Raw genomic sequence first — 23,097 nt, 5'->3', positions numbered from 1 at the left:
ATTATATTTTACAACAGTTAGTTCTGGTCCTCGAATCTGATTGGACGAGAGGCGTTCAAAGAGAGCTGATAGCTCAGACCATCAGCACTGGGAAGCTTTACTGTATGTATCACTCCGCTTGTGTTTGTTGTGTTCCAAACTAAAGTGCAAGAGCAGTGCAGATATGTAAGAGAAACTAGGTGTTTGAATTTTCATTCATCCTTGTGACATTAAAGAGCCAGCAGGTGACAACAAAAGACCGTCTTATGTGTGCTATGAGTGAGCTGAGCTGACGTTGACAAACTGTGTTGTCAGTAAGTGTGCAAGTTTCTTTGAAGTCAGCCTGAATTGTGCCTCACTTAATGATCGCTCGGATTACTACACTATAGCTGAGAAATATAGTTAATAGCTTCAACATTACTGCCGATAACAGCTGAGAGTTCAAACATGCTCCAGGGCGCCTATCTGATACAAGTTATGAGTTGAGAAAAGACGTAAACTATCAACATGATGGAGGAGAGAACGCTTTCTATGTCTGTGTCAAAATAAGAATTCTCCAAGAAATATACAAGAATGAAACTGGCATCCTCCATTTTTTCTCTGCGACAACAAAACACCTGGACGTAAGTGAAATACTTGTATGACAATTCTGATACCATGTATGTCAGCATCAATCGAATCGGAGTGGATTGCTACCACGCTACAACTGATGAATAGAGTTAAACTAACAGCTAAACCATGTTCATCATTGCAACAGATGCAGGTAATCGCACACTCAATCTCTCGCTCTCTCTCTCTCTCGCTCATATACCCACACACTTCCTTGTTTTTCCAATAACTTGTTAGAAACAGCCCAAGCTGTCGCTACTAGTTCTTAAGTTTGTTTTTTAAATTAGTAACAGAGGCTTGTGTGCATCTTTCGAATTAGGAACGGCCAATTCTGAATCCATGATGTAAGAAAGTAGTTCCACACACAGTCCTTAGTTTTTCCATACTTATTTATTTACTTGTTTGTTGAACTGTTGTATAAAAGCAATATCACACTCACAATTGTGCTGTATAATACATTTATAAGAATGGGTGTGATTACCTGTGGCCTTGTGCCTATGGCCAAATCACAGCCGTGCAGTTAGATGGACATACATCACTCTTGCGCAAGTGATATTGCTTTAATAATTGTTACCTCTTATAATAAAATAGTTTTGGAAGCAAATATTGATAATATATATGAATAACAGTACTATTAACTATATTACATGTACATTATATTGCAACACTTTACAATAAGGTTCAATTTGTTAACATTAGCAAATGCATTAGATATCATGAACTAACAACGAACTATATATTTTTACAGCATTTATTAATCTTGGTTAATGTTAATTTATAAAAATATGTTGTAATTAACATTAATTAACATTAAAAGTCATGAAAAAATTTTGTTCATTGTTAGTTCTGGTTAACTAATTTGGTTAACTTACCTTAAATAGATGTATTTTAAAAAAAATCATATAATATAATATAGACTAGAGTATATAAGTAATATTATTTTTATACGTATATATTATCCACATACACTGGCGGCCAAAAGTTTGGAATAATGTACAGATTTTGCTCTTATGGAAAGAAATTGGTACTTTTACTCACCAAAGTGGCATTTAACTGATCACAAAGTATAGTCAGGACTTTAATAATGTGAAAAATTACTATTACAATTAAAAAAAAAAAAAAAAAAAAAAAAATTTCAGAACTTCTTAAACTACTTCAAAGAGTTCTCATCAAAAAATCCTCCATGTGCAGCAATGACAGCTTTGCAGATCCTTGGCATTCTAGCTGTCAGTTTGTCCAGATACTCAGGTAACATTTCACCCCACGCTTCCTGTAGCACTTGCCATAGATGTGGCTGTCTTGTTGGGCACTTCTCACGCACCTTACAATCTAGCTGATCCCACAAAATCTCAATGGGGTTAAGATCCATAACACTTTTCCAATTATCTGTTGTCCAGTGTCTGTGTTTCTTTGCCAAATCTAACCTTTCTTTTTGTTTTTCTGTTTCAAAAGTGACTTTTTCTTTGCAATTCTTTCCATAAGGCCTGCACCCCTGAGTCTTCTCTTTACTGTTGTACATGAAACGTGTTGAGCAGGTAGAATTCAATGAAGCTGTCAGCTGAGGTCATGTGAGTTGTCTATTTCTCAAACTAGAGATTCTGATGTACTTATCCTCTTGTTTAGTTGTACATCTGTCCTTCCACATCTCTTTCTGTCCTTGTTAGAGCCAGTTGTCCTTTGTCTTTGAAGACTGTAGTTTACACCTTTGTATGAAATCTTCAGTTTTTTGGCAATTTCAAGCATTGTATAGCCTTCATTCTCAAAACAATTATTGACTGACGAGTTTCTAGAGAAAGCTGTTTCTTTTTTTGCCATTTTTGACCTAATATTGACCTTAAGACATGCCAGTCTATTGCATACTGTGGCAACTCAAAAACAAACACACAGACAATGTTAAGCTTCATTTAACAAACCAAATAGCTTTCAACTGTGTTTGATATAATGGCAAGTGATTTTCTACTACCAGATTAGCAATTTAGCATGATTACTCAAAGATAAGGTGTTGGAGTGATGGCTGCTGGAAATGGGGCCTGTCTAGATTTGATCAAAAATGACTTTTTTCAAATAGCGATGGTGCTGTTTTTTACATCAGTAATGTCCTGACTATACTTTGTGATCAGTTGAATGCCAGTTTGGTGAATTAAAGTACCAATTTCCTTCCAAAACAGCAAAATCTGTACATTATTCCAAACTTTTGGCCGCCAGTGTATGCTTTCATATACCACGGGGCTGATGTTTAACTGCTAACCAAACTGATAACTACAATTGATGTCCGATCAGTACGAAGTGTGGTAATAAGTTTCTGTCTGAGGACAGAGGATGGAGCCGTATAAAAAACAACTACAGAAGGATCAGGGATTGTGCAAACCAAATCAATAGTTTTCTGTCCAGCCATAACTATAAGTTGTAATTATGTATATTTATATTTTGGATTGGTTGCCTATTTTATACAAGCAGCCACTTTCATAAAATGCATTTGTAAAATACTGTGAACTGCAAATATATTTTAAACAATGATGCTTGATTTGATTTTAAAAACAAAAACAATGCTGAAATGCATTAAGGCTGCAACTGTTTACGTGAATGTAATCACACACACACACGCACGCACGCACACACGCACACACACACACAATGACAGCTTTAATTGCCCTGTTACTGCTGATTTACTGGCACTCCTAATTAGTATGAGGCATCTCAGTCTTGGTATTATAAAACGCATTATTTCTGCTAAATTACTTTTTTTTTTTTTTTTGTGCTTTGGCTACCCTCTCAGTGGCCTTTGTATTGTGAAAGAGGCTCCCTTATCACCACACAGAGCTGTGAATATAATTAGGCCAACAGAAAGAAATGGCGAATCCAACACAATACTGTTTGTCCAACATATTTCAGCTCTAATTTGTTCCAATGATGTGACGGACTGATAAATGAAGGCATGTTTATTCAAATGCCTCCCAGGTGCACTTGGGCTGGGTAAATAGTTTAGAGTAACCCCTCTAGACCTTATCCAATTGCATTTCAGAATCTCACAAGACCTGGTGTGCTTGTGTTTTTGCTGCTACTTACGGAGGAGGGTGTGTTGCCGTTTGTCGATGGGATAATGTGACCAAATTAAATTGCTTTCAGCCTGTTTACCTTTATCTTGGGAAACTAATGGGCAGCTGGGATGGAGGGATGACTCTGAAAGAGAGAGAGGTTGTCCGCTGTGGGGCTGTGCCCCCATTCTGATGCGGCTAGCACTAATGAGCCATGCTGTAAGCCTGTAATTAATCTTCATCTAACACGCTACCTATCTGACAGACCAACCTCCAGCACCGCGGCCACACAGAGAGGGACACTTTTCCTGGGAGGCAATAGCCAGAGCCCTCCTGGGGCGTCCACTGCTGTGACAGCCCAACCTAAGTTATAGCCTCAACCCCACTGAGAGAATTATTCAAAGAGAAGTTGAGGTAACAAATACAGAAGATAAAAGAGGGAGACGATGAGAGAGGAATTAAGGCAAGACAGCGATATTGTGGGTGTGTGAGTGTACAGGGGTTTCAATTAGATACCCTCAAATTACACAAAAGCTCTGTTTGTTCAGCCTCTGCAATACAGGTTGAGGTGATGAACTATAAGACCTTCCAGATCCATCATAACTCAATCTCCACTTTCACTTTCACATTCTTCTTTTTGTGTTTTTGGCGTTTCACATTCTTTGTGCATATCGCCACCTACTGGGCAGGAAGGAGAATAAATAGTAATAAGTACTTAAATATTGATCTGTTTCTCACCCACACCTATCATATTGCTTATGAAGATATGGATTAAACCACTAGAGTTGTAGAGTTGAGATTACCTTTATGCTGCCTTTATGTGCTTTTTGGAGCTTCAAAATGTTGGTACCCATTCATTTACAGAGGACCTCCAGAGCAGAAATATTATTCTAAAAATATTTATTTGTGTTCAGCAGAAGAAAGAAATTCATACACATCTGGGATGGCATGAGGGTGAGAAAATGATGAGAGAATATAAATGTTTTGGGGAACTATCCCTTTAGGATCATAAAAACAACATTTATACTTTGAATTACATGATAACGTTGACATAATTTGTTTTAGCAAAAACATTTGACTCAAAAAAAAGTTTTAGACCAAAATGCATGTTTTTTCAATAACAGCCCGTTGTGACATATGACTCATTTTTATGGAGTGCATGCATGTGTGTTCACGCCCCGCTTTCAAATTCTCCATGCCCCCCAGTTTGACAGATGCTGCATTAAATGAATAATGCATCCTTAAACTAAGGAGTGCTCTGTCGTTTGCCTTAGTGTTTAAAAAAATTTCTTCAAAAAATTTTGAAATATTAAAGGCTCTATTTTTGTGAGTTTGCAAAGAGTAGCGCTACACACTACAACCGTGTGCCATGTCTTATCCAGTCTCTTATCTTATCTAATTCTAATTGCAATTTTCATGCCAGTGCAAAAGTGCAAGTGGGAGTGTTTGCGCTATCTGTGTGTGTAAGCTTGCAAACTGTGGGAGTACTGTATGTTAATGAAGTGGCGCAAAGCGCAATTTGCTTCTTTCCAGAGAAATAGGTCATTGCGCTAAGACGTTTCAAAAGCACATCTGTTTTCAGCACCAAGTCTAAACTCAGTTCCTGCATTTGCAGTTTGGAGATTCCACCAGCAGGTGGTAATAAAGTCGATGTCCAAATGCTGAAAATACAGTGGAACATCAAATTATGTCCACGACGATCACTGCTGTAGTTGTTTTATGAAACAAATATTTATTTGTGTTAAACTATCTTTAGATCATGGATTATTTTTCAATTATTTTTATTATGTTTATATTTACAGTATTTATGATTTAATTTGCATTGGTATTTTTTCACCTGTTGTACTAGAGTGATTTTTAAGTCACTTAGGCCGGTGGAAGAAGTTGGAGAGAGTAAAATGTTTGGATTTGCAACGATTATATTTTCGCTTCATTTGAAGTGTAATTTGAATTTAGAAATACTTTTGGTTTAATTTTTTCGTGTTTCAACAAATGAATTTATTTTTTCAAAATTAAAATCGACCAGTAGAAGTGAAGTGCATTCCGATACAATCACTGTTAATACTAGCCATGATTTGTGTGTCAGTAGATGAAAATGATTAATAATACTTACATTCTCTATAATTTAACTGAGCGTAAATCCAAATCCTGACGAGAACCACATCTTCCATGCGTATAAGGGAACATGTCACTGTCATAAAAATATGCCTGACATTCAATTATTGCACAAAAGAATGTAAGTCCATCTTTCTATTCTTCTTGTTAATTGCATACAGTCAATTTACACTACAAACTTCTTATGGATGTACTGTCTTTGTTTATATCACAGGTGCTTGGCAGGGAATGGACTATATAATTGGATGCAGACAGTGCAGGAGAAGAACCTCTGAATTAAATTACACTTGACCCAGCCATTTAGTGCTTTGCGTGTGCAATTTCGGCAAACCCACTTGTGCCTAGACTTAGCGCATGCTTGCACGAAAATAACAAAACATATTGGCCATGCCCATCGACTTTGTGTGTATTACTTAAGGCATATAGCTCTCTTAAAATAGGGCCCAAAGTACAACTCTGATAGCTTTGCCCGCATAGTTGTTCTCTTAGTTAAGTTTTGACCTTTCAATGTCTTCAAAGAGGGTATGATATTTCATTCAAAAGAAATATCACTGGCGTGGGTGTTGGTAAAGGCCAACTGTACTGTTGTTACTCTCTCGCCAATTCCTTTTGAAGCAACCTCTATTTTATCTTGGAAAATTCTTACAACCTTAGTAAGCGTTACAAATTAGAAATTTAAAATGCATATGATCCGAATCTGATACGTCAAGATATAGTATTTGTATATCATATACATTGGTCTATATGTGAAAAAGTATTTGACATGAAATGTAAATTTTGAATGAACATGGAATGTACTGTAAATGTCCTATAATAATCTCATAATAATTCCATTATTCCAGAATGAAAAAAAAAAAAAAAAAAAAAAGCAAGCAAAGCAAAACAGTAACTGCTTTATAAATTTATTATCCAATGTCAACAAAAGTTATTTTAGATTTACCTGACTTTTGGGATAAATTTTGTCCTCAAACTATGGCTACAGGGCAAGTAGACACAAACACACACACACACACACACACACACACACACACACACACACACACACACACACACACACACACACACACGAAAATCCCCCTACATACATATGTCTGAGCAGGAAAGATGGCTTTAGGTTTCAATTTGCTGCTATGGTTCCCAGGGTCCATAAAGAAAGGGCAAAAGGGCTATAGTCCTCTTTTTCTCCTTTTTTAATTTTCCCCATGCCAGACTTCTGGTGCTGGTCTGCAGGATCTCAGACCTTGCAGAGCTGTGTTACGAGAAGTGAAATAAGGCTGAATAAAATAGAGCTACAGCCCTTCTTTAAGCTTTATGCCCATAGGCTTATCTCTTATCCTGCTCAACCTCATCCATCCAAATGGCAGGAATTTGATTAATTGATTTAAGAGCACAGAGGAGGGGCCACACAATAGCATTGAAAGTCCAGAGGGAGATATAGAGAGAAAGGAAAACAAAGCCTTCACTTGCTGACAAGGTCACAAGTATTTGAACCTGTCATTCTGGATTGTTCTCTTGCCACATGTCAGGATGAACGTATGAGGAGGGCAGAGGCATTGACATGGCAGTCTTGTGTTGTCAGACCTTTGACTAAATGGCAAAAGGTCTGGTCTACATTACAGTTTATTCTGGCCAAAATCCTCCCACAAAGACAGGAAGAGACCATCTGACCAACATTTAAAGCAACCAACCAAAGTTTGTTTCATTTTTACGTGCTGTTTAGGGGTGGGTTTCGCTGATATAGATTCTATCCGCATCAAAGCCCAGTGTGGAAAAAAAAAACATTTCAATAATAGTGCACCAGTCTCCGTGAATGGTTGGACAGAAAACTATTGATTTGGTTTGCACAATTCCTGATCCTTCTGTAGTTGGTTTTTATACAGCTCCATCCTCTGTCCTCAGACACAACTACTTATTACAACACTTCCTACTGATCAGACATCAAGTCTTGACATGGAGGAGTGGTGGAGCTCATGCTTCCTGTGATCTTGATTACTTCTTTATCATTCCATCTCATGGACTGCCCTGCTTATCGATCACACAGGCTGCTGCATGTCCTGCCAATTAGGAAATAATAAAAATCTAAAGTGCACACTGACTCTCAGTTCAGGGATCAATTAGGGCTTTCAATTGTCCTTCTTCTGTACAGCATTTGGGCCTGTGAGACCAGTGTAGTGTACTACACACCTACTCACATAGCTGCATGTCATAAACATATGTATAGAAACTCTTTTCTATTATTGTGAATAAACTGAAAGAATAGTTTCCTTTGGCACAAGCCCTGTCCAGCAGTTCAGCACTGAGATTCTCGCTCGAATCATCAGATCTTGCCGGAAGACGATGATGGCAGGGGAGAGAAGCTTACCCCTTAAGGCGCGGACACACATATCCTTTGCATGACAAAATTCTGTGGGCGAAGATGGCATGGGCAGATGCTGAGCACGTGTTAAATCACCAAAAAAATAACTGCCAAGTAGCCTCTTTTTAATGCTGCACTTCATATTCTGGCACAGTGAAGTTGAAAAGAAGCTCGCTGCTTAAATGATATCCTTGTCAATTGTTAATATTTTGTGTAGCTGTTTACGAAGAACTGCTCACTCAGAGGTCAATGCCAAACCAAGCAACTTCCTATTAGTCAATGCAGCAAAAGTTCGCCGTAAAGTTCACCAAACTTGAACTCCATGCAAAATCCATGAGGGGAAATTCTTCGCCACTAGAAGCCCATTGCGCCAAATTCACGATCACGCGGATTCCCATTGAGATGACTGTATTTTGCCCCAGGAAATTTTGCCATGCAAAGGTATGTGTGACCGTGCCTTTAGAGAAGGACGGGAAATAAACTGGTGGTGGGGGGTGAAAACAAACGGCAGCATAATGAAGTGATAATGGACAGTTGTGCGGATCTAATAAAGCATAGGCTGGATTATGATTGGATTTGATGCCTGAATTGAATGAACGATGTAATGCTTACTATGCGTCTTCCTGATAGAACTATCGCTTAGGCTTCCATTTTCAAAATCTACTTTAGTAAGCTGGCTTATTGTCTTCTACCTACATATGCAATTGCCTTCAAAGGCAGCATTACAAGCATCATAGAACCTAAGTAACTGATTTGGAATGCCCTACATAGGCAAAAATGCTGTGCCTCACTTACATAGCACTTTGTATAGCAATGCACTTTAATGTATTTCAATGGTACTGATGTATACCATTGTGAATGTCTCTCACCTGTATCTCTATGTCTCTTTCCACTCGGGAGATGTTGACGGTGTGAGGCTGCCCATTTACCAGGTTCCTCTGGTCAATATCAATGGTGAAGGGTTCTCTGAGACCACCCAAGCTGTACCGCAGCTGCAGGGTACCTGAGTGGGACAGAGAGTATGAGAAAGAGTGGGAGAGAGGGAGGATCAGATGTTTATCCATAACTCGATATGACCTGCAGTCTTCTGAATAAAGATGGATGTAGAATGCTTGAGTGAGAGAGAGCATTAAAAATCAGTGTTCTGCATCAGTAATTCTGCCTACACCATGTCATCTCTCAGCCCTACTGTACACACTAGGGCCCTACAGGCTGCAGAAAAGAACTTAACCTCATTTAGGTTAGAGCACAGACCAGCAAGATAAATTTGCTCACAGGCAACATATAAATTAAATGTGGGTTTAGGCAGCTTAAACCACAGAATAAAGTATCACCAGTCTTGTGTGTCCACTTCGGTTTTTATGGACTGGTATATATTGAAAACATTACTCTACGAATAAAAATATTTGAGTAATGTGAAATTGTGTTCCTGAAGAGAATAAAGGTCTTTCCTTTAAAAACCAAAAGCATTTAACTTTCAAACCCCCAAAAATGGATCACAGTGTTGTGCCTTTGTCAACTAATACAGATGTATTTGCCTGCACTCTGTCATTTGTCTTATTGTCTTGTGGTACAATCACACGAGTGCACACACATACACTTGTTAATGAACTTTGATATGAACAGATTACATAACAGGTTGTGTTTCCATATCTTACCATTGTGACGGAGCACCACGGCCATGTAGTCTTGGGTCTTCGAGCTAATGTAGACCAGTATACTAGGAGAAGTGGATGTACTGAAACTGAAGGTTAGATCTTCTCGTGTCAGGTTGGTCTCTATCGGAAGGCTCGGGATTTTGCTCTTCTCATCCAGGCTGGAGGCCTCAGCCACCACTTCTGGTATGAGGTTATACCTGACCAGTGTGCCTGCCTCAAAAAACCCTCCAACATCTGAAAAAAGAGAGAGCTTACTGTGATTTTACTAATTAGAACAGGTTTCTGGATCAACATCCTTATTGGTCCTCCTGAGACAACATTCCTATCAACCAATCAGATTTTAGGGTTAGGTTTAGGTTGATGCCAAGCAATACAAGCTCTTCTGTACAAATTAGATTTTTCCCCCATGGGAAATTTGATTTTTCGGTGGTGTTGCACTAGGTAGCCCCACCCAACAAAAAATCTGATTGGCTGTTATCGCGTTACGTTGCACAGCAGCTTCACATTCAGTGTGTACAGATAAATATGCTTCTAAACTGAAACTTGTTGCATCACACCTGGTTAGGACACATGCTCTGTGTGCGACACTACATACTGTCACAGTATGTGCTGTATTTGATGAAGGACAAACTTTTAGGCTGGTAAAACAGTACGTTCTTTTAGGTATGCTTGCGAGCAGTATGAATAGATTTTGGATATACTTCATAGGTGGGCTTTGTCTGGGGGCCCCAAAATATGACATTAGAACAACAACTGCGAAAATAATTGACCCTGGATTTGTTACACAAGCACAATTTAAGCACAATGAACAACTTCGTATATATACAGGGTGGCCCAAAAAACAGGGCCACTATGTTTGATGGCTCATATCTTAAAAATGCATAAAGGCATTTGCACGATTTTTGGCATACTTCTTCAACTTCAACACAAAACAAAAAACAGGGCCACATGACAAAAGAGAAGCACCTAAGTTTGCTGCCATTTATTTATTTATTTGTAGCATGTTGTTGCTCACGATGACGCACACAGTGCTGTCATTTTGTTTACAAAAAGTCGTAGAAGTATGCCAAAAATCATGCAAACGCCTTTATGCATTTTTAAGATATGAGCAATCAAACATAGTGGCCCCGATTGTTTGGGTCACCCTGTACAGTATATCGCTTACAGTTTAAAACAGCCATCCGACTTGCAGTTCTCCATCATTCTTGTAAATTCAGCATTTTGAATGTGATGTTGCCTCAGCTCCCAAGGCATTATGCGATAGTTAAGAGTTCAGTTGGTCTGCACTTCAGAATCTCCCTGAAAATAGTAAGCAATCCGAGTATTTCTGGCTTACTGTTTTATGAATACTATTCCATTGGCACACTGTTTTTGGCATACTATATAGTAGGGATATTTGGAAGCAGCGAGGGTTTAGCCAAAAATATGATTCAGTTGTCTGTTTGTCACTACGCCTTGCACACAGTGCGCGTGATGTAAATTTTGTCATGATCAGGGTCCACGTGAACTACGTGCATACAGACCGATTTTTGTAATCTCACGCAACTGTGCGTGATGTCCGAACATATGCCTGAAGTTAACAGCACAACCCTACGCTTTAGGCTTGAGGTTTGGGATAGTGTTAAGACTAGGTTTCTTTGACCAGAAGGTTGTTCTGAGACCAACATAGATGTTAAACCAGGAACATGTCATAACTGCCAAAATTACAGTCACCATTCAATAAATAGTGCGCAGGAAATGTAAAAGTGATTTCTGGCTTAGTCATCAGCAGTAGAAGGGCAAGAGAACTGACATGTTTTATATTCATGAGCGGCTTCTCCAAAAGCTTTAAAACAGAGAGGACACTTTCTTATTACCTTTTTTACTTGAGGGCAGAACAAAGGTCTTTACACGGATCGTTTAACATGACTGCTAGGATGTGTGTGTGTGTATTTGTCTTACAGGAGAAGTATAAACACAAGATTTGTTGCATATGAGGTGGAACAGGGAGAACCATGGGAAATCAAGATGGGTAATGAAGTAAACACACACCAGGGAAAAAAGGGAAAAAAAAGTGAATGAACATGACACCATGAAACCGCATTGAATATTTCAGTACACAGAGAGAGTTTGGGTTTATCTGCTATTCATGGCATTCTCTTATTCAGCCATGTTACCCATGGGATGAGCAAGTACAAATGAGCTTTGTACAAATGCTGCATCGGGATAAAAAAGGAAATCAGTGCAGAGACTATAGATTGGATTAATTATTTGCAGCAAGGCCCTTGAGGAGTATTTACTTTTTTACGAGGTTGCACTGTGGGGTTCGTGGGCAATAGAGACAGAGCTACCATGTACCAGTACCATTACTGCAACTGTCCCTTGTCACAGTGAGAGCATGAAATGTAAGGATAGTACAGCTAATGAGCAAAGGCCTTGTTCACACTGCAAACAAATCTGATTTGGATTATAAATCCAATCTTTTGAACAGACTATCTGCACTGTAATTTTGCAAGTGATGAATATACAGTGTATCTACATAGGTTGCTAAAACATATGTATTGTCACAATGCCAAGAAACTGGAAATTTTGTCTCTGTTCATGTCTATTATGATATCTTAACGACGTGCTGAACTCAAAAGGTACATGAGACAAAAATCAGACTGAGACTGAAAAAAAAGGGTTTTGAACAGATTTCAAACCCCATATGGATGTGGTTTAAAACGGGTTGTAAACATCAGATTTCTACAACAAATCTATACAGATTTAAATCTGTTTTTTTGCTCCCTGTTTGAACAAAGTCAACTTTTGCGATGTGTTTCTTCCAATAACTTGCCGGATTCTGGAGTAAATCATTTATCTATTGTTGCACCACTACTAATTTAAGATTTCAAGCTATCCAACACACACTTTTACTGTCTAGAGTAGACTGATAGTGTATAGTTGTGTTTCTTTTATACTGTGCATTCACTTCTGACTTACACAGGATTGGAGTTTGACCCCAGAGTTGCCACTTCTCCTAATCCTCCACATTTAGACAAACATAATGGTTTTGCAATACTCATGAAGATATGAATAGAATCTAAACACTTCAATTCTAAATCATTAAAGTGTGAACACAAGATAACCAAAGTATGACTAAACTAGTGGAAACTTTTTCTCACACCAAACCTTATGGAATTGCTGAGCAAAAAGAATTTAAATGGAAAGCAATTGCTGACAAAATGGAGATGTGTGCAATATAGTATATTTTTAGTATGCTTGACTAGTACCATTTTATTACAACAGCTGTACTCTGTATTGTCAGATAAGTTGTATTTTGCATTGAAGTGATGGAAATTTATGTTAACAGATGGGTTGTATTTTGAATTAAAGCACAAAGAATGACCTTTTTTGTTTCACTGTTGGTGTGACTAGATCTTTCATCTGCCATTCGTCTTGCTTTTTTTTTTTTTTTTTTTTGGTGTGAACAGGCCTTCAGTCTTAATTTTACTGGTCCCAACCAGATGCGACACATGATAAAAGCTAGATCGTTCAATTAAGTTTTTGTCCAACTGTGACCATGACAAGCAACAAGCGACAGGACATTGATTTCTATTTCTACAGTGTCATGCTGGGTATCCCCACCCATTGTGAAATCTATATGGTCCAAAATCCCGCTCCACATAATTAAACATCAAATATCTTTTGATTGGCCATTTGTGTCTTGTCACGCAGCAGTTTTGCATTTAGTGCAGCTACACAAATTGCTTGTTGCTGGAAAACAGGTTAGGACTTGTGCTAAGACTGTCCCAAATCTGGAAAATAAGTGATATAAGTAGTGGAAAATTTTAGTACATAGAAAATAAGAAGTAATTAAGTTTTGTCAACACAAAACCGTTATATTGCAAATATCTTATATCCCGATGACTCCACATTTATTGAAAATGAAAAATTTACTAAATAACATATAGATATGAGCAGCAGTAAATCACATCCATGACTGCGGCACCAAAAAGAGGCAGCACTGAGAAGAGATTCTCACTTCTGAAATGAAGGTGATGTGTACTATTGAGTCACTGATGTAAGGTGGCCCATGGGAGCAATTGCACTGACCCAGAGGCACAGAATCAGAGAGAATTCATTACTGACTGCAAAACCCAAGACGGCACAAGTAAATATGTGTAAAATGGAAATGTGAGCTAAAACCTCGCAATTACGAGGCTGTTCATGCATATTTCAAGTGCAAGGAGTAGGTGAAAGCTGAGGGCAAATGATGGAGACTCTAGCTCGTACGAAATCGCCATCTTTAAACTTGATAGAGGTCTTGACAGAGAGCTTGAGATACACAAGAGATCTTTTCATGTCATTGCTGTTATTACCATATTCAAATGAGGGGGTCGGGAAAGACTGGCTGTCAGAAATCCGTACCACATCTAGCACACACACATTTTCATTATGACTCTGTAATTTACCAGTCTAAAGATTAGGGAAGTATTGGTACTGGCACCGAAATACACTTCAGCTTTAGGCAAAAACTACTACTTTGCATGATGCTGGATTCATGCCACTAGATGTCAGTATCAGTACAAGATGACTGCCATATTGGCTAGTGCAACATAAAATGAGTAAAAAAGTTTACTGAATGCACCTTTAAAAGTGTTACTAAATTGCATTCTGTACATGGCTTTTAAAGGTATGCTGTAGTTCAGTGAACTGCATCAATTAATAAGGCTTGAGGCACTGGTTGGATACTGACCTTTAGAACAGAAAGGTCCGTCATAAGCTGTGGTAGTGCAGTCACAAGAATAGCCATTGTATTTTTCCACACACTTGCCCCCATTGCGGCAATACATCCCAAAACTGGTGCAGTGACCCGAACAACCGGGCTTTACGCCAGGAGTGACTTTTGCCCTCTCTTCCAAATCAAGGGTCACCCCATTCATCTTCAAAGATCGGATGCATCCGAGAAACCCTCTCTGACCTCCAGCTGCACCTAGATGAGATATTGAGACAGTGAGGTCAATATTTTGCTCTGCAATGGTCATAATAAAAACATAATTACAAAGTTCTCTGTGTATGAGACACAACAAAATTACTTGATCATTAATTTTTTGTACAGGTCTGTGGCAGGGAGGAGGGCGGGGCCGGGTCGTGATGCTGCACACCTGGCCCCTAATCAGGCTAATCAAGCCCTCGAGAGGGATAAAGGTGACCGGAGGGGGCAGTTCGAGAGAGAGAGAGAGTTACGGGCAGCTGCCCTGCATGTGTTTATGTTTGTGTATTTTTGTTTTATTAAAAGATTATTTATATTGTCATGCCGGTTCTCACCTCCTCCTTTCCAGGTTTCGGCACCAGTGTAACAAAGTTCAATGGAAAGGAGGAGGCGAGAACCGGCTTGACAATATAAATAATCTTTTAATAAAACAAAAAGACACAAGCATAAACACATGCAGGGCAGCTGCCCATAACTCTCTCTTGAACTGCTGCCTCTGGTCGCCTTTATCCCTCTTTGGGGCTGGATTAGCCTGATTAGGGGCCAGGTGTGCAGCATCACGACCCGGCCCCGCCCTCCTCCCTGCCACAAGGTCCAACAAGAAGGTTAAATGAGAACAATTAGTCCCAGCCTATAGCAGAACACCTGCTGGTGTGTCTCATTCATAATGGTGTGTAACATTCAATAAAATAGACCATAGAGAAATTAAATGGACAAAGCACCATTAGAGTTTTACTTCAGTGAGAAAATAATCATTACACAACGATTCAATGACATATTTTCATTACAGGAATCTGTCCACTTAAAAATAAAATGTACAATCATTTGCCAGACTACAACTAGATTATTAGTGAATGTCCTCGCAGGATGCATTAATCCTTTCCTAATGGTAAATAATAAAACTCACAAAGAGAAACCTACAACAATTTATCAAGCTGTCAAATGAGGAAAGTTCCTTCAATTGCTTCAGAGAAATGATATGGAATAGAATATATATAGTTTACATGGCAGTCTGACACTGCAGAACAAGGAAAGTGAATTTGGGGAACATGTAAAGCTCTCAAAGTTTTCTTAACTCAATTAACAGTGGAATTTTAAAATGAGCTGGTGATCTGAATGGGTATTAAAAGCTAATACATTAACTCAGTGAATCCTTTGCTAATAAAGCTGAGCTCTTTTCATCAGCTTTAAATAAACTATTAAGGTATAACACTTACACATACAGTAAAGTCTAATTAATATAATGTCTATTTATTCCTCATCGCATAACTGTTCCAATTTGATTCATATCACTTTGCAGTTGCTATCTTCTGACCTTGTTTGTTACCGAAGAACTGCTGTTTGCAACTTTTTCCTCCAGGACTGTTTTCACAAACACAAGATGTGTATGAAACTTTTGAAAGTAGTGCAGGGTGAATAAACTAAGGCTGCTAAAACCCACCTAAAGTTCACTGTCTCCATCTCTGATGTGCCCAGAATTGGAAATTATTTTCTAATGAAACAGCACATTACATGTATTATACCATCCTGCCCAGTGGAGTAATTTATCCTGCTTTAACCCCTGCAGTGCACAGGCTGATTTAAGCTTTACATTGCAGCAATAAATTACCTGCACAAAAAATTCCTGCAGTCCAGTCAAAAAGACAGTGATATAACAAACTATATAACTAGCTAAAAAGACAAAAATAGATAGATGGATTGATGGATGGATGGGTGGATGGATGGATGGATGGATGGATGGATAGATAGATAGATAGATAGATAGATAGATAGATAGATAGATAGATAGATATTCTCAGTCACATAGAGACTGATTGTGCTGGGGTATATTTTACAAAAGTTACCTACTGTCCTGACAGGCCCATGATGCTGGCTTCCCTGTGGAGAACCAATAGCGCCCAGACATGCAAGCAAGACAGCAATGACACAAAGAAAATCAACACAAACAAGAAAATAAATAAATAAATAAATAAATAAATAACAGAATAAGAAAGAACACATGCAGTGATCAGAATATGTAATAGTGCATAACAAAGAGCAAGCTCCAAATAGAAGAAAGCAAAACTTAATGATGGACAGTGGAAAACATAAAAATAATGCAAACAGAGAATATAGTCATATGCAAACCTGCTGTTGTGGGGATAGTTGCTCTTACATCAAAAGGTCATCTTATTATTTGATATGAAGAGAAATGAGCAAGCATTTAATCTTTCATCAAATAAAGAGTGACCGCTATAAATACAAAGCAAATAGACACAAGCATCATTGGGTGAAAAAAATCAAAGGCAATCTGGATTATCAATAAATGATAGCATGGAACTAAATGGTGCTGACAAAAACTGAGTGCTCCATGCAGTAATTCACATGTAGAGGACAGGAAAAAGGGCTCAGACTTAACAGGCCTGAACATCTCCACCCCTGCCTGCTCAGCTGATACAAACCAATCAGCCTCCCCACTGAGGATCAGAGACTTAGAGATTTGCTCTCCACGGAATGTCACGGCAAGATTTCTTCTGAAAGAACTGACAGGGATTACACCACCTTTAACATTAGATTGGACTGCAAAACTAGCCAATTTTTAGACCATTTAAAAACCAAAGTGTGCTTAATAATTAAATTGATATGCAAGTCCGACACTCTCCAGATCTAAGCCAAGAATAAGAATGACATTTTTAGCAGTTCCACAGACAACATGCAAATGAGACTTAGACCTAAACACCTAATCAAAGCTGCAGGATGTTCTCTGACGGACCCTAACCCCATTCACATTCCTAAGTTGGTGAACATTGCTTTTGAGGATTGGTTCTTAACTGGTGGGTCACGACCCAAAAATGAGTCACAGATCTGTTCTGATAAGAGTCGTGGACAGCAGGGAAAACATGGATAAATGCTAAATAATTAATTCAAGTTTTAAAAGTAAGGAGAAGACGATTCCCATGTTTTGTTGTTGATGCCAAAGGCTGTATATTAATTCAATTGATAGTAACTATGTAGAAGCAAAACAAAATAGGCAGATGGCAACATTCATGAAAGGTTGTGTAACAAAACCATTGACAAAGTCAAAGAAAATACAACTCTGAAAATACTACACTGTCCTACAAAGCGAAATGCAGAAAGATTCAACTTTAACAATTTTCCAACTTTGTTAATGATGATGTAATGTCAACAAACCCTAAATGACTGTAAAAGTTATGATTTTACAACTTTACAGCTCAAACAATACATGAGTTTTAACAGACGAATTGATGTAAGTGCTTTAATAAAACAACAAGCTTCACTTTTCTGCCTTTAAATCCCCCATTCACACCTTTATAAGTGCCTCACTGTAACGTTGATTTTTGCTTTTTGAAAGAAAAGGATTTATTTTTTGTGGTAATCAACATTATGCCACAAATGCTGTCGATTGAGCTTAACTTGTATTGAACCCGGAATATTCCTTTAATGTGGATTTTAAAATAGTCTCTGAATCTGAGCATAGTTGAGCCAATCCCATCTGTCATAGGACAGATCATACAGTCTAAGGAACCCGATCCGGGTTTAACAATTTTTTTTAAAAAAAGTGAAATTACTGCATTTTGCCTTTGTTGTGATGTACATTTGATACATGTGTTACGGGTCTGGTGCTGTGTTGGGTTGCCATTTGAAGTCCAACGTAAAATCTGGGTAAAACCCTGTTGAGAACAATGTTGTTATCAATGGAAAAATGGTCTTAAAATGCTCATTCCTTGAAATCGATTTTCTTGAAATCTAGTTTTAGCACAAGCTAGACTTCCTAAAAGCTCTCATGATAAGAGAGTCGTGGTAGAGCAGAATCTCCCAATTTTGTAATGAGTGTCAAAGTCATTTGTTGAAAAGAATAAGTTAAAGCAGCACAAAAGAGCACTAAGGAAGTCCAAAGCCATTCTGTTCCAGAGATAATTGCCTCATGAGTGACACAACTTCCACACTTCCAAAAGCATTAAAATACTCCTGGCTAATGTTAGCATAGCACACATGACATCATTATTTAGTCACATTCCCTGATAATTTGCTGATCATTTTTTCAACCATATTCAGTCAAAACCATTTCCCATTTCGTTTTCTGTGTGTTTTTCACACTTTTAGGTGAATGGTGAGATCCCCAGGGTTCCATGCCATTATGTAGAGGTTTTAATAGCTACACCTGCATTTAGGCTGCAAACTATAAATACACTTTTACACTCAAAAACATAGATCACTGTGCTCAAGAACTCTGAGAAACTGCAGCAGGAGATACAAAAAGAGTGAGAAAGCACAAGCGAAAGAGTAATCATAAATACAGTAGACTCAAAAGAACAGATAGAGAAGGGAAAGGATGAAAGGAATGTGAAAGGACTTTTTTTTATGATAATGAGGACAGATCCTCCATCGTCCTTGAGGTTCTACTATATAAAATACATGAAGATCTGTCTCATTAAGTTCCTGAAAATATGTGTGCATGCATTTGCATGTCTGGTTAGATGAGTGTAAACATATGTAGCTACATGCTGACACATGTTAAACAACTATAGTGCTGGCTGGAAGTTGTGTCAATGTGTGTTTTATGTGTGTGTACTGACATGTGTGTCTATATGTGCAATTATATGTAATTGAAAGCTTCAGTCGGAATGTAATTACATCAGATAACAATTTATCAAAACAAGTGGAATTTATTTAAAAGAAAGATAGCACAAGGACACTATTCGAGCTATTATAATTAATGAAAAAGGAGTTTGGTGTTTTTTGAATATTAAAAATATATGCTGTTCAAAATAAAGACAAAAGGCATTTGGACACTTGGCTGTCAAACATTAGTGGATCATGTCCATAGTTAATGTGATGAACTACACCTGTGGTTACTCTCCTAGTGCACCTGTATGAACTTGAGAGGGATTGACTTCATACATCCTTTAAAAATCACCTTTAGAACAGCTGGTTAAAAGTAATTGCAAAATGGCTAAAAGTCTACATCATTTGCTTGCAGATGACACTTGGTTATTTAATCTGCTGCAACGTGATCTCATGAGAACCCGTATGTACTCTTATGTAAAGTTTGGTTCTAGCAAATGTACATTCTCTTACGTTTGCATAGACAATGAAACGTACAATATTGGCGTATTGACAGCATGTAAATGTCATCATTTTACATATTAACACCTATAGAAACGTACAAATGTTTACATGTATTGTTTGAATTGATTAATATTGAATAATTCATAGAATTAATCAGTTAATTACATTTAATTTATAATCAGTGAGATTAGTTAAATGCCATCTCATTTATTTAATGCAGTTGACATTATAATATGACATTTAAATGGTTTCATTCAGTTCTGTGTGATTTCTGCTGCCCTATAAAACATTTTAAAGGATTACATCACTTTAACCAAGACTACATTTTAAAATGTTAAAATGAATAAAAACTCTGTAATCATTTAATCATTTATTAAACATTTAATTTAATTTTTGTTTGTCATGGGACACAAAAGGAGTTTTCAGAATATGCCAAAAAAACTAAATATACCACAAAAAGCACCATAAAACAACAATAAAATTAATCCATACATTTATGGCTATAATCCAAATCTTCAGACTGCTTTCTGTGAAGAACAGACTCAAATTCAAGCCTTTTATTCAACGATCTTTGTCTCCATCCACCGCAGCACCGTCACGCCCGCTGTAATTGTTAACCTGTGTTGGTTTCGTTTTCAAAATTAAAAAACCACCTCAAGCATTACAACCAGCGATTGTATGGCAATGATGAGGAATGCTCATTGGCTCTCAAGTGTCTCGTGACCGTTTGCGACTGCTATGTTCTGCTATGTATAGTTGAATGTGATATGACAGTGCTGTTCTGGAGTGCATCAGGAGAAGGTTTACAGCGATTAATAATTTTAATTCTACTCTCCACCTCACACAATGCTTTTGATTGCCGTCAGGGAGCACATCAGATGCAGCGCATTGCCCTTTGGACTACTTTTTAACTGAATTTTGCCATTTTTCTGAATAAATTATTGTGATTAAATATATCTGCCTGTTACGTGTTTTATATGCTTAATAAATGGTTATGGTTAGGCTTAAGAGTAGGTGTGGGATTAGCAGCTGTAATATATATATATATATATATATATGAATATATTTTAACAAAAATGATTGCTACTGTACATTAATCTACTTGTTACATGTTTTTATATTGTTGTTTAGAAGTTGGGGTAGGGTTAAGGGATCTAAAATATCCATAAAACAGTAAAAATGTACAAATGTATTTATAATCGATTTGCGTATTCAAATATAGTTGTAATGGATTTGTCAATATTTTACGTTTCTAAAGTTGTAAATACGTAAAAATGTTTATGTTTTAGATGCTTTCAAACATCCATATTGTGCGTTTTAATGTCTATTCAAACGTAAAAACGTACATTTAATGTTACAAATATTAACGTACAAATGGCTACGTATATTAATGAGATCAGGCTGTCTAATGCAATGATATTCATACATTTTTAAGCATGGCTTAAGCATCCATAAACTACTGTATATGCGTTAGTATATGGGAAACTTGTGTGTTTACTGTATGGTCCTTACCCACATATAGCTGGCTGTAGAGCTCCAGGCGTGTGTGTCCCTGTGTAGGTGCAGGTCTGACTTCCTTGTATTTCTGGTCCAGTTGCAGAATGGCCTCTTTCGTGTTCCTCTCCGCACTGACCCGGTGCCACTGGTCATCGTTCAGCGGGGTAGGAGAGTGCACGTTCAGTTCCACAGGCCCATTTCCCACATCAAACGAGAATGACACCACTGTGGGGGCTATGGAGAGAGTCAAACACAACCAGATAACTGAAATGACCACTATAGACAAAAAGAAAAAAAAAAATTTTCACTTTGATTTATGAGTGGATGGTATTGCTATAGTTTCCTGAATAATTACACTTGCTACTTGGGCAGGTGTCCAGGTAGTTCTGCAAGCTTTTGCCAGTTTAATTGAATGGCTTGTTTTATGTTTAGATTTCATTGTTTTACTCGTAATGTTTTCGCCAACAATTACTCAATGTTCTGACTTAAAATGCATAATAATCAAGGCTGTTTAAGCGTCAGACTGCTTGGCTCAGGTACATCATTAAAATTCCTGTTAACAACCCTAAACAGAGTTTGTTCACCATGCTGAATTCATTCCAGGCCACAACAGCTTTAATGAGTCAGTGTTTAATATTCTCCTACAGTGAAGATTGACAGCTGTACTCCTGGAGGAGGTGACGGTATTTATGGAAGGAGAAGGGAAAAGAGAGTTGTGTTTGAGCCATGACTGCATGTGGATGTCATTTTCTGGCCCCGGTAAGCCAGGTCTCTTGGGGTTTAACCCTGATTTGAAATCACCCACCTGACATCGAAGACACATCACTGCAACAGTGTCATCCACTTACAATGCAGCACTCCAATCTGACACAAACGTTAGAGAACTATTTAAAGAAATAGTTTAAACCCCAAAATGAAAATTCTTCATGTTGTCCTAAACCATGACTTTCTATCTTTTGGGACCAAAAATTTGAACTTTTGAGGAATATCCAATCACCTTTTCCCCCCATAAAATGTAAGTGAATGATGACTGGGGCTGTCAAGCTCCAAAATAAAAAATAATAATAATAATAAAAAAAGCATCATAAAAATACAAAAATGGTCTAGATGACTATATTCCAAGTATTCTGAAGCTTTGTGTGAGGAAAAGACCAAAATGTAATTTGTTATTCACTGAAAATCTTAAAATCTGCCCAGCTCCCCCTGGTGCATTTGCGATTAAGGTAGCAATGTCCGAATCAGGAATGAATCGTTCATTTGAATCAAATTTTTCAATGAATCGGTTGATTGAGTTCACAAAACCAGTCAACCAAATTATTTGTTTTATGAATCGCCCACTGGAGGCGAAGATTATAAGTGAATAACAACTTAAATTTCAGTCTGTTCCTCACACAAAGCTATCATATGACATCAAAAGACTTGGAATATAGTGCACAAGTCATATAGACCACTTATACAACACGTTTATGGTACTTTTTTTGTCATTTTGGAGCTTGAAAGCCTCAGTCCTCATTCACTTTCATTATAAGAGTGGACAGGATATTCTTCAAAAATTCACTGTTTGAGCTCTAGGACATAATGACAGAAAATACTAACAGGTATTTAAAGGTATTTAATAACTATTGCTTTATGGTTTCTATGTGCTTTTATAGCACCAGGGGATACACATCCTTTTACAGTTAACAAAATGACACATATGCTGTAATATACTGTATGCATTACATTAAAGCCAAGAAAAACAAAAGCCTGCCATTGCACAGTGAAGAGAAATTACTTAAAATGACAAACCTGGCTTCTAGTCAAGTTATCTCCAAATTCATTGGG

At 37.7% G+C, this 23,097-nt stretch overlaps 1 protein-coding gene across 2 annotated transcripts in view; it reads right to left on the bottom strand.

Annotated features, from left to right (window-relative positions):
• LOC127431520 (contactin-associated protein-like 2) overlaps positions 1–23,097 on the bottom strand; it is a 588,401-nt gene that overhangs the window by 44,372 nt on the left and 520,932 nt on the right. For both annotated transcript variants that reach the window (XM_051681959.1, XM_051681960.1), the window contains 4 exons: positions 21,289–21,507; positions 14,470–14,706; positions 9,753–9,986; positions 8,964–9,097 (listed from right to left, as the gene is read on the bottom strand). In XM_051681959.1, the coding sequence (XP_051537919.1) occupies positions 8,964–9,097; positions 9,753–9,986; positions 14,470–14,706; positions 21,289–21,507 (824 nt within the window). The remainder of the gene's footprint in view (positions 1–8,963; positions 9,098–9,752; positions 9,987–14,469; positions 14,707–21,288; positions 21,508–23,097) is intronic.

The sequence above is a fragment of the Myxocyprinus asiaticus genome, chromosome 41, assembly GCF_019703515.2.
Source record: "Myxocyprinus asiaticus isolate MX2 ecotype Aquarium Trade chromosome 41, UBuf_Myxa_2, whole genome shotgun sequence".
NCBI classification, from domain to species: domain Eukaryota; kingdom Metazoa; phylum Chordata; class Actinopteri; order Cypriniformes; family Catostomidae; genus Myxocyprinus; species Myxocyprinus asiaticus.
The sequence above is the reverse complement of the archived record's forward strand: the minus strand, read 5'-3'. Positions and strand labels throughout refer to the sequence as shown.